The sequence below is a fragment of the Antechinus flavipes genome, chromosome 4, assembly GCF_016432865.1.
Source record: "Antechinus flavipes isolate AdamAnt ecotype Samford, QLD, Australia chromosome 4, AdamAnt_v2, whole genome shotgun sequence".
Taxonomy (NCBI): Eukaryota; Metazoa; Chordata; class Mammalia; order Dasyuromorphia; family Dasyuridae; genus Antechinus; species Antechinus flavipes.
The window spans coordinates 398,887,448-398,900,655 of NC_067401.1; the positions used below are offsets into that span (position 1 = coordinate 398,887,448).

The window sequence follows — 13,208 nt, forward strand, 5'->3', positions numbered from 1 at the left end:
TCAAGGATACTTCAGGTGACACCAAAAAAAGGATTTAAATCCAGAGATTTCTAACTCTAAGCGAATTAAAAAAGAAGAAAATTCTGTACAACTGCCTCAAAACTGATGATGACAGTAAGGGAATAAACTAGCCAGATAAATAAGTGATTTAAAATTCTTATAATAAGAGAAAAGAGTGCCCAAAGATACAAAAGACCCTTGGAGTAATTTTTTCTATGAAATGACATTGAATAAGTGAAAAACATTCATTTAAAGCTGGCACTAGAGATACAAATAGAAGATAGTTCCTGCTCAAAAAAACCTCACATTCTCAGATCCTTATTAAAGGAAGATGTTCAACTAAGAATAAAACAATGTTCATCAAAACAATACTATACATTTGAAATTTCAAAATATTATTATCCTCAGCATAGAAAACAGCATGACACTGTGAATAAAGTAAGCATCAAGAGAATTGAGTCCTGGTTCTACCACTGTTTCACTGAGTAAATATGGGCACTTTTGAAACCCTCTAACCTCTAATTTCCTCATCAGTGGAAAAAGGAGATTATGGACCAAATTATCTCAAAATGCCCTGATCAGCTAATCTCATAATTTTACTGGCACCGTTTTAATTCATGCCCTTCCTAGAAAACCCTGGGATTACCAAAAGAGCTTCCTCAGTGGCTCTCAAACCTATGAGTTCTACTTCTTTATCTATGTCTAATATTGCTAGCAAATAAATTTTATGTGCAGATTTGGTTATTATAATTTATACATACATATATTATTATTATAATCTAAAAAAAAAGAAAGAAAATGATCTGCTATATTCAATTATCCTCTATTTGATATTCATTCCATATGCTTTCTTCAGGTTTTTAATTTTCTTTTTTATCAAAAAATTGATAGATATCAACAAACATGAATATTTTCCACACAAAGAACAGAAAAAGAAAACTGCCTAAAAAACTATGAATCTCAATTTATGTACCTTTTGAAGTTTTTTTAAAAGGACATTTCAAATTTAATGTGAAAATTCTAATATAGCCTGGGTCTCAGCCTCTCATTCTGAATTTCCTTTTGTTTGCTGTTTTCTATTCATTTTTAAAAGAAGATTTAATGACTCTTTTTCACTATCATAACTTCCCTTTGTGACACATTGCTCCCTTAGTAAAGAGGCTCCCTTGAAAAATATATGTATGCACACTAAGTCCAGACTGGCTGTTTTAAAAGATGTATTATTCAGCACCTTTAATCCATTACCTTTCTGCCAAAAATGGTGAAAAATATGATTCATAATCCTTCTATTTAAGTAGTGACTGGTTACTGCATTCCTAAATCTTTCATTTTACTTTACAATGTTGTAGATACATTATTCCTCAGGTTAGCTATTAATTCATACCTGTCTTCCTAGGTTTTTCCAAATCCATGCTATGAAACATTTCTTATTGCCCATATCATTACATTCATATACCATAATTTGCTGAGCCACTCCCAAAATGATGGGTACCTCTTGTTACCAATCTTTTGCCACAGCTACAAGTGCTATTATAAATATTTTTTTAATACAAGAATCTTTTTCCCTCTTTCTAAAATCTCTTTGGAATATAAGCCTCATTGCAGTATTCAATCAATCAATAAACATTTATTAAATACTTACTATGTGCTGGGCACTGTGCTAATGCTGGATACAAAATGAGGCAAAATACAATTTCCTACCCTCAATGAAAAATCTAATGGAGGGCAACACCATGCAAACAAATAAATAAAACCACTTATAAGCTGGAAAATTAGAAAATAACTGAAATAGAGAAGGTACTACAACTCAAAGAGGTAAGACTTCCTATACAAAGTGTAACTTTAGTTGTGATTTGAAAGAAGCTACTGAAGTAGGCAGAAAAATCAGAAGGTACAGCAATTCCAGGCATGAGGGACAGCTAGAAAAATATTGAAATTTGAGATATGAAGTGTTTTGTTCAAGGAAAAACAAGGTCAGTACTGGATTGAAGAGTATGTGTACAGCAGAGGGGAAGAGATATAAGGGAGAAAAAAAAAAAAGACAACTAGTTCAGAATGTCTGAAAGTCACTTGGAGATGCAAAATTAGAAACAGGGCAAACAGGTGGATTTGAAAATCATCAAGCACAGAGATGATAAATTAAACTTATGGGAGCTGCTGAAATCATCTGTGAAGTAAGTAATAGAAAAGAGAAGAGGGCCCAGGATAAAACCTAGTGAGACACCTTTAATTTGGGAAAGCATGACCCCGGGAAAGAAGACTAAGATGGAACAGGTTGATAAGTAGAGTAAGAATTAAGAGAGGGATGGCATTTCCTACACCCAAAAAATATAATAACTCTGCACTAACAAATACTGTCAGAGATGAGAGAGGGAAGAGGAAAAATTTGAAACTTGAAATTTTATTTTAAAATGAAAATTGTTTTTACTTGTAGTTGGAAAAAATAAAATACTATTAAAAAATTTTAAAAAAAAAATTTAAAAATTATTCCTATAGCTCAGGCGTGGGGAACTTTTTTCTGCCAAAGGCAGAAAACATCATTCACAGGCCACACAAAATTACCAATTTATAGAACTCAAGCAATGAGAGGCTGTTGTATCCAGCTTTCAGGTCATCATCACCTGCAACTGCCTTAGCAAATTATTTGGTGGGGTGGATATTTCCCACTACTGTTAAATAAATTGGTCTTTTATTCCTTCAGATGAATTTCATCACAATTTTTGTTCTAGTTCTATAAAGTAATCTTTTGCTAACTTGATTGTAAGGATGATAATGATGATGATAACATTAAAATGCTACAGAAAGGATGATGATAGTTTTCAAACTGTTTCTCAATTATCTAATTTTATCTTCACAACAAACCATGGAAGGAGGTACCATTATTTTTCTCATTCTGTAAATGAGAAAGCTGAGGCAGAGAGAGGTAGACTTGCCTAAAGTCACACAGCAATAACAGTATAAATCTAAATTTTATTTCAGACTTTCCCAACTCCAAATGATGATATTGTCATTGTCATCATAGCCTAAACAGTGAGCAATTAAAATTTTCTCCAATGACTTACATCAGTTTTTAATTATGTAAACTATTTCTATAGTTGTAGTCACATACAGTCACAAAGCCTGTGCCTTTTTGCAGATGGCTCTAAAATAATTTTCTTTTTTGAATACTTTGTATAGTTATCTTAAATGGAATTTTGCTCTTCCTGCTGGATCACTAATAATATGAAGAAATGCTAATGAGTTTCTAAGTGTATATTCAGCACTGTTAAAAAATATAAAATATACATCCAAGGTTTCTAATAAATGTCTCATTTCTAAAATATAGAGAATTGACTCAAATTTATTAAAACACAAGCCATTTTCCAAGTGATAAATGGTCATAAGATATGAACAATTTTCAGACAAAGAAAATAAAACCATGTCTAGTCATATGAAAAAAATGTCCTAAGTCACCATTGATCAAAGAAAAGCAAATTAAGACAACTCTGAGCTACCACACTATACACCTTTCAGACTGACTAAGATGACAGATAATGAGAAATGTTGAAGTGGATGTGAGAAAACTGGCTCACTAATACTGTTGGAATCTTTACAAACTGCTAACTAATTAGAGTTGATCTGATCTTACAAGAAGATGTTTTGGGCCAGAACCTGAAACAAGGTACTAAGCAGAACTAATTAGTACAATGCTTGTGTTTACACCTTGACTCATCAGAGTTCACAAGTATGCCAGATTCACAAAGTAAACTTTATAACTTTGTGAATTCACACCTCCCTTAAAGCTCTTAGGGCCAGAGAGCACTATGGGAGAAAACCCATAATCCCTCTCTCTCGTATCCCACAATTTCTCCCTCTTGTATAAAAGAAACAGACAGAGGCTCTCGGGGAGATTTCAGCTGAATTACACCAGAAGCCCTCTCTCCGAGGCAAGACAGATTCAACTTGGAGCTGGATTGAAGGCTGAAGAAAGCAGAGGCAGAAGCAAAGGACAAAACTGCAAGAGCTCTTGGAACCAAGTAGAGAGATAGGCTTCAACTAACCGGGCTATTTTGGAAGGAGAAAATAAACGTTTGTATTTTTACCAGCTGGCTGCGTTTTGGGTGATTATTACTTTCAACTGCAACTAAGACTGTCTCCAAGAAAACCTCCCCGGAGAAACCTGCACCTCTCCCCCAGAGAGAACTATTCTACATATTTTAAAAGAACAAGATCACCACATTTTAATACATTGGTTAGTGGAGTTGTGAACTGATACAATCATTCTGGAGAGCAATTTGAAACTATGCTCAAAGGGCTATCAAACTGTGCATACTCTTCTAAAGGTTAGGGACAGATACATAGATACAAAGAGAGGCAAAAAGTAGTTCTTGCCCTCAAGGATTATATACTATGTCAAAACCTACATATAAAGAAGTTATATATTTGGTAAATTATCTAAAATGAAAAGGCATGAACAGCTAGAAAAACAGAAAAACCTCCTATAGAAAGTGGGGTTAGGGCAGAGCCTTCAAAATAGCCTGGGAAATCAAAAGTGGAGAAAAGGAAAGAGCATTCAATAGAACATCAACGCAAAAGCATGAAAACAGAATACAAAGTCTCATGTTTCAAAAACCGTTAAATACAACTAGAGCAGAGTGCATGGGATAAAAAATAAAAGATAGGAAAAATAGGCACCCATCATTTGGAAGCCTGAGCCCAGCCACACATAACAGAGTAGTGCTCAGATTAGTACAATGGCAATACATCTAAGTCACATCAGCAGAAAGAACCAGAATATCACTTGGGAAACAAAATAACTAAGATCTTGCTGGAGAAGCCTTTTAGTAGAGCAATAAAAAATACTTATCAGACCAGTCAGAGTCAGAAAAAGGGATAGTGCCAACTCTAGGCTCTATTGTGTGCAATGACATAGGGCAGGGGACAGGTTGAGTCACCAGTTCTTGCATCATAAAATTGATTCAAACCTATGAATTCCTACAGAAGGTAGGGTCCAGTCTTGTTTGCCACATCTAAGAAAAAACAAAGCCCGCCTACACCATCCAAAGATGCTAGAGATAAGAATAGAGGAAAAGATGTGCCCAGAGAAGAAATCTGGATTGAGACTAGCCCAAGAGGCCAATCCAGAAAGGTAATCACATAAAATATCCAGGTAGAAAATCAGAGGAAAATGTCCTGACTACAAGAGTACCTGGAAAAATTAAGCAAAAAATACAAAATGTAAATGAACAACCTCTAAGAGTTAAATAAAATGAGGAGGAGAATGGCATGGAGAATTAAAAGCTTAGAGGATATGGTAATTCTTACCTATGAAAGCTTGTTCTGTCTGGGATAGCAGCTTGTTTACTTGCTCAACTGAACCCTGTACAACCCCAGCTCAGGCAGATTAGTAAGGAGTAGTGGCAATGGAGGCAGGGGACAAGAATATATGTGATGTTTGGCAAGGCATGAAGCAAAAGGGATTGGCATTTAAAGATGAAGCCAGGGTCATTTTTTCTTATAAGTCATCTGGGACAGAGATTGTGGTCAGTGAAAGGTGAATATTCTGGTATGAGAGAGAGTAGATAGCTTTAAGGTCCAGGATGGGAGTTGGAAGATGGGAAGACAGGCCAGGGGAAAGGATTCCCTTCTAAAGTAGGAATATATAAAGAGAAAATATAAAGAAAAAAAAAAGAGAGACTTAATTTACCAAAGATCTAAGGAAGAGAACTCAGTTAAAGACCTTGAGCATAAACTCAATTATCCTTCTATTAATAATAGAAGTGAATATGGACTCTGGATCTGTTAAACAAGTCCAGATATTTATGAATAAATATTGCAAGATCAAAATGAACCAACATCTGAGGAGACAGAAATTCCATTAGATTCCCAACCAAGCATGAAACTAAGAACAGAATATTCCCAAACGACTTAGAGAAATAAGATTTATGAAAGCAAATTTATCATTTACAGAGGGAATGAAGGAGGGACAAAGGAATGAAGGAAAGAAGGAAGGAAAAGAGAAAGGAAGGAAAAGAAAGAAGGAAGGAAGAAAAAGAAAAGAAAAATTCAAATCCACGGTGGCACACTTCACTGTAAACAAAGGACAAACCGGAAGAGAAGCAGAAAACCATTAATATTAAAAGAAAACATGAAGTCTATAACAAGTAAGAAATCTTCACCTTGAAAATAATATGGAATTAGACAACTTAGAGATCACAGAAATCCCAGAAGTAAAAATAAAAATAACATGTAAACCATAATCCAAGAAATAAATATAAAAAAAATGCCCCAATTTTATGGACACAGAAAATAAAATGCCAATTCAAAGTATCCACACGTTATCTTCAGGAAAAAAAAAAAAACTGGATTCTGAAAATTCCAAGGCATAGTGTCTACAATAAATAATTCTGATAATAAATTCTCAGTGTAACTAGAAGATATAAAGGAAAGGAAATCTAATAACACAAAGCCTATTTTATACTCACTAGAAACTTAAGGAAAGAATGGACTAATATGTTGCAAAGTCCAGAAGAAACCAAGATATACCCCAAAATAACATTGTGAAAAGCTAAACCAAATCATCATTGAAAAAATAAGGATATTCAATAAAAGAAAGGCATTTAAAGCACTCGTATAAATAATACTAGATCTCAGCAAATATTTGCTTTGCTAACATTCCTTAAAGACAATACAGAGAATCAAGACTGAAAGAAGCAGCCAACCTAGAACAAGAAGAAACTAGTGCAGAAGATAACACAATGTGGTAGGTATTGAAGAACTGCTTTACAAGGTATCTAAGGGAGGTAAAGACATCATAGCTATAGAATATATTGGAGAATTAGTTCTAGTGATCAATATAATTTTGAGTAAAAGAATACTGTAAATTTTTTCTTAGTATTGTGAGTTATTTCCTTTCTATTCCAAATCTGTAGACATACAAATAACAGGCACAGAATAAGGGGTAAAGGGGGAAGAAAAAAAGGGATAGGAAAAATAAATTTAGAAAGTTTTTGCTAACAAAATTTCACTATTTTTTTTTCATGTATCCCCAGTATATAGCAGAATGATTGGCACATACTAAGTGTTTAATTAAATAAATATTTACTGATTTCTTTTGGGTAGACAATAAAAACTTTTTAAAAGTCATGCTCAGTGACAGAGGAAGTTAATAGTATATTTTTGCCATCAAAATGATCAAGAGGCAAAGTTTCTTTAAAAATGTATAAATGGGGCAGCTGGGGGGGCGGGGAGGAGGAGTGGATAGAGCACCAGCCCTGAAGCCAGGAGGACCTGAGTTCAAATTTGAACTCAGACACTTAACACTTCCTAGCTGTGTTACCTTGGGCAAGTCACTTGACTCCAATTGACCCAGCAAAAATAAATAAATAAAATAAAAATGTACAGATTTAGCCAGTACATACTCAAATTAAGATAAAAAAATTCAATGCAAATATGTCTCATTATGAAGTTACAGAAAAGATGACTCTAAACTGAAAAAAACCCAGGAAGAGTTGATCTACTAAGAAAGAAAAACAGGACCAGAATACTATATATGATTACAATAATGTAAACAAAAAGAAAACTAAAACAAAGCTGAATTCTGCACCATTTTAAAGACTGATTCTTACCCTAGAACCACAGGCTAAACACACTCCCCTCCCCTTTTTAGCAGAGATGGAAGAACAAAGTTGAAGAAGCTATCAACTGCTTGAGCTTAAAGAGCTTTGCTTGGTTACAAAAAATTGTTCACTGAAAAAGAGGGATACATATCAGAAATAAGTAAAAACAGAAAAGTTTCAAAAAACTTGTCTAAACTAAGTAAATAAAAAAAGAGGAATAAAATTATTTTTGATATTTCCCTATTAACTTCTATTAAGAAGAAATGTCCCAATAATTTTAAAAAAAATCTAAAAATTCATCACATTTTAAAATAAAATTAAAAAAAAAAATCCAGATATAAAGGATAAATATTTGTGGTACCATTAGTTTTTATAAGAGATGAGGGAACTAAACCTATGATTTCATTTTTATGAATTTCGAATGGGAAAACTCCATCAACAATTAGTGCCTCTTCTACAAATTATACTTTTAAAGTCTTACTTAGGAGTACCACAGCCAGTGTGTGTCAAAAGTGGAAGTTGAATCAACTACCCATTACTTTACACTGCCTGCCTTTCCAAAAAATATTATACAATATTTTATATTCAATAAATTAACAAAACACCACTACCACAATAAAATGCAAAATATATTTTAATAGCCTGTTTCAAAAAAGTTCAGTTAATTCTCCCTTTTCTGATGCAACTCTATTCTTATCATTCTCTATCTCCCTCTATCCCTCTTTTACCCTCCCTCTCTCCTTCCCTCTTTCCCTCTTCTACATTTACTTGATATTCTCTCTTTTGGAAACTTCAAGTCCAATGGAACTAATTATCATTTCTATGCAGGTAACTCCGTACTATATATCCAATACTGGTCATTCCTGAGCTTTAGTCCATTATTACTAACTTGCTAACCAGACCTTTCAAACTTGACAGGCTGGAAATTGCTCTGTCCAAAATGAAATCCATTATTTTCTCCCCCACATCTCTTACAACTCCCCTATTACTGGCAAAGGCCATTATGTATCATGGAGTCAAAACCTCAACATTATTCTCTGCTCCTCATGTTTCTTCAACCCCATAGATCCAATCTATGCTAAACCTTGAAGTCTTTCCCTCCCTATGTCTCTACCTCCCCCTCTCTCTCATTCAGTTACTTATTACTATGTTCTTATAAAACCACCTTAGTTCAAGTCCTCATCCCCTTTTGCCTCGATTACTCCAAAAGCCTACCAACCAACCTTTACACCTTAAGTTTGTTCTATCTACTGCTGCCACAATGTGGCCCATGTCACTCCTCCACTGAATTAACTCCAATAATTCCACAAAATTCTTTATTTTAAAAATATAAATATATCTTTTGGGATTTTAAAGCCTTTCACAACCAGGATCCAACCTCCAACTTTTCCAATCACAAGTTACTCCCTCTGCCATACTCTACAATCCAGCTAAACTAATCTTATCTCTATTCCTCAGAAAACACCCCATCTTGCCTCTGCCTTTGCACTGGATCTTCTCCTACAATGAAATCCTTTTCCTCTTTCAAGATGCAGCTTTTTCTGAATGCCACTGCTAGTACTGTCCCTCCCATACTATCTTATTATTAATTTGTATCTATTCTCTATATAAGAGTTTGCATATACTTATGTATAAACTCACTATCTCCCATATTATAATGTAAAACTCTCTGAATGTGGATATTGGTTCATTTTTTCTATTTCTATCCACAGCCCCGAGCATATTGCTTGGCATATAACATGCTTATTATTCTACCTGTGGCACTAAGGTAGGTTTTGATATGCCAGCACTGGCCTCAGCGAATTTAGCTCCAGACTACCATAGCACTTCCAGGGCATCTCCAGGCACATAAACACTGTTTTTCCAATTCCCTCTTCCCAGGATTCTTAATACAAATATTAAGGCAGGTGTTGCTAGTATTGTTATCTCAGTTTTATAGAGAAGAAAACAGGCTCAGGGAAATGAGGTTGTTTGTCCAAGTCTACCACAATGCTTGATTACTTAGAACTTACTTAACATTTTATCAATCTAGTTGATTAATTGAATAATATTCTAGAGAAGGATTACAGTATCTAAAATAAAACTAATGAATTTTATGCCAAATGGGGAATTTAAAAAAAATGTTGCAAAGTGAACATATACATTAGGGTTTATGCTGATTCCACACAAAAAGAGTATTGAGTTTGACTTTTCATTTTAAAACTTATGATTAACTACACTCTATGAAAGCTGATTAGGCAAACCCTTACCCTTGCCTAATTATAATTAATACAATTATAACTGAATTAAAGAGCTATAACATAAAGTGACAATCAGAGATATAAAATATAACTTCCTTAAGCAAACTGTTGAATTTTTTTCAAACATCTGTCTGAACTTTTTTTAGAAAAGTAAAAAAAAAAAGCTGAAAAAGGAAATGTCAAGCAATTGGCAGCCACATAATCGCTTCCTAAATTTCTAATCAAAATGCCCACAAAAGTTTTGCTAATACAAAGGTAATATTACTAAAATCTCCAAACCAATAATATCCTTTTACAACTGTTCTATTAATCATCACTGCTCCCAAGGCAAGTACTTGACCAACATTAAAAATTCTGGCAAGTAGACTCCTTATACTTTTAACAGAGAATTGGAGATGAAGTTAGATACATATAAATGAAGAGATAATTTCTGATTTGTAAGGCTCACTTATGAAATAATTATCTAAGAAGAATAAGATAATTTTGTTACTATAATATAAAAAAAAAAGAGAAATGTAAAATATCAATGTAGGCCACTGTAACTGAATTATTACTAACTGATTGACTCACATAATATTTAAACTCAAATATGACTAGTGATTAAGGCAAGTAAAAATAGGTTTGGAGCCATAAAATAATTAGTATTTTATACATATTTTGCACCAAAAGTAATGATTTTTTTAAAGGTTTATTTATATTTTAGTAAAATGACAAAATATCACCCATTTAGGACTTTTAAGAGATATCTAAAGAGCTGTGATGTTATTTTAAAAATTGATTACCATTCTAAGATATAGTTGTACCAATTACAGAACATAACTACTATTCTACTCTTAACCAAAATAATACTAATTCTGTAAAATAATTATTAAAGGATCTATAACACTGGTTAGCACTAATGTCACATATATTATATTATCTCACTAAACAACACTACTTGCATTCCTTAGCAGGTATAATTTGTAACATAATGAAAAGAACACTGGATTTGAATTCATCAGATTTAAGTTTAAATCCCAATTCTGTCTGTTACAAGCTGTGCAAACAGGCAAACAAATTTCCCAGAATATTTTTTCTTATCTATAAAGCTAAGATAGTAGCTATAATACCTACCTCATAACAAATGTAACAAGGATCAAATTTTCTTATATACATACATAGCTTTCTCCTGGTAGAATGAACTCCTTGAGGACTAGAAATGTTTTATTTTTGCCTATTTTAATTTATAGATCCCCAGCATCTATTATAATGCTTTGTCCATTTAAATTTAAGTGCTGTTTATTTGTTAAAAGCAGATGGATTGTAAATTTAGAGTGTATTCTAAGATATTATAAACCTTAGAACCATTATGTCAATGTCAGCTAATCAAGTAGAAATAAAGGATTTTTTTTTAAACAAGGAAAAATGTTGGCATGTCACTAAAACACTTCTGGGGTTGCTGGGAAATGTCAGAGCAAAGTTAGTTAATGTACAAAAGAATGAAACTGAAGACCTCAACTTCATGACATCCAGCTTTAACCAATGAGTACAATAAATTCCAAGTTAAAAGAAAAGGATGATACTAGAATACAAAACATTACATATAAATTCTAAAATTTTAAAACATTACCTTTCCTGTGCTTTGTAAAATAGTAGTTCTTGTCCTCCATACTCTCTCACGACTCACAATGTCTCTGGTCACATCTACCTCAGCATCCACAAAACTTCTTTGTTTAAGTGCAGTTATGTCATCATCTAGATCAGTCTTGATAGTAGATCTTTTCTTGGCCATAATTTTAGCTTTGATTGCAGCTATTTTTTCCACAGACATAGCCTCAGATAAGGATCTAAAGACAAAAACATTGATTTCTTTTCATCAAAGAGGAAAAAAACTACCTGATATAATAAATTATAGTAACATTTTCTTTATCCTTAGAAGTACCTCTTTAAAGAGATTGCAAATAAAAACCACAGAAATTAAAATTATATTTAGACTCTTTTCTTCAATAATTCAACAGATTTTTAAATCCCCACTAAGTGATAGTCATTAAGATTCTAGACAATGAGGTTATAAAGACCAAAAAAAAAAAAAAAAAGAATCTCTCCTCTCAAAGAAGATACTCTACTGGGACAAAAGAATATATTCACAGGTAAGTATACAAAAAACAAATAAACAAAATAAATAGTTACTTCACGAAGGGAAAAAATAAAAATTGGAGATTCCGATAAGGCTTCTTGTATGAATGAAGCAATTAAACTTCAGTGAGAAGATAGTGCATTTCAGGGATGAGGGCTATAGCATATAAAAGAAAAAACATTGTAAACCACAAACAACTGAAAAATAGGCCAGCTTAACTGGAACATAAGAGTACATATAAGAGAGAAATACTATGAAATAATACTAGAAAAATAAGTTGCCGTCGGATCCTAGAAGGCAAACAAAGCACCTAGGACAGACCTCTGGAACACACCTACACACTATGAAAGATGAAACTGAAAAGGACTATAAAAAGGAGTAATCAGACAAGAAGAAACAGTATATAAAAAAACCTTAGAAAGTGAGAGTACCTAAGAGAAGGGAGCAGTTCATATCAAATGCTACAGAAGTAAAAAAGGATAAGGATTAAGGAAAAAAGCCATTTGACTTAATTTAAAAATCATTAGTAACTTTGGAGAATTTCAATTTAGTGGTGCAATTGGAAACCAGACTGCAAGGAAATGAAAAGTAAGAGGTAAGGAAAGGAAAGCAAAAAGCATAAGTTTTTTTTTTTTTTTTTTTAAATGAATCTGGACACGAAAGGAAGGCAAAACTAAGGATAGTAAGTTGAGAATACAGTAAAATCAAATGAAGATTTTTAAAGATCAGGACGTTTGCAAGTAGACATAGGGTGATAAAGTAGATAAGAAACTGAAAATGATGATAAAGGGTATGACTGGTTCATACCTATCTCTGCCTTTTGCTTTTAAGTATTTGTATATTGGTTTTTCCTTCCATGATTATAGGCATCTTAAGGGCAACATCTAAGTTCATATTTATTTTTCTATCACAAAAACCTAGCACAATGCCTCACACAGAGTAGGTACTTAATGAAATATATGCTCACTAAATCCAGATATTTATGTTAAATGGCTGAAAAGAGCACTTATTAATTTCATCTCATTTCAGGAATCAAAAGAATTTTTTTAAAAAGCTTAAGAGTTTCCTAAAAAAATTTATTTCAAGATTTCAAACTATGATATAAAGTAATTCTTCATAAAGAATCTTTTATGAATTGTATGGGTTAGCAGAGTAAAATGAACTGCAATATTTCAAGGCTGCTTATAAAAAGGACAAGTGGTCTGCTATCCAAAATACAAAAATATGTTGAATCTTAAAGTTTAAGTTTTATAT

The 13,208-nt window shown here is 32.9% G+C and overlaps 1 protein-coding gene across 1 annotated transcript in view; it reads right to left on the bottom strand.

The window, feature by feature from the left end:
• The window catches only part of CDC73 (cell division cycle 73), a 119,725-nt gene that overhangs the window by 87,329 nt on the left and 19,188 nt on the right, over positions 1 to 13,208 (bottom strand). The window contains exon 7 of the mRNA XM_051998727.1: positions 11,448 to 11,664. Coding sequence (XP_051854687.1) covers positions 11,448 to 11,664 — 217 coding nt within the window. The remainder of the gene's footprint in view (positions 1 to 11,447; positions 11,665 to 13,208) is intronic.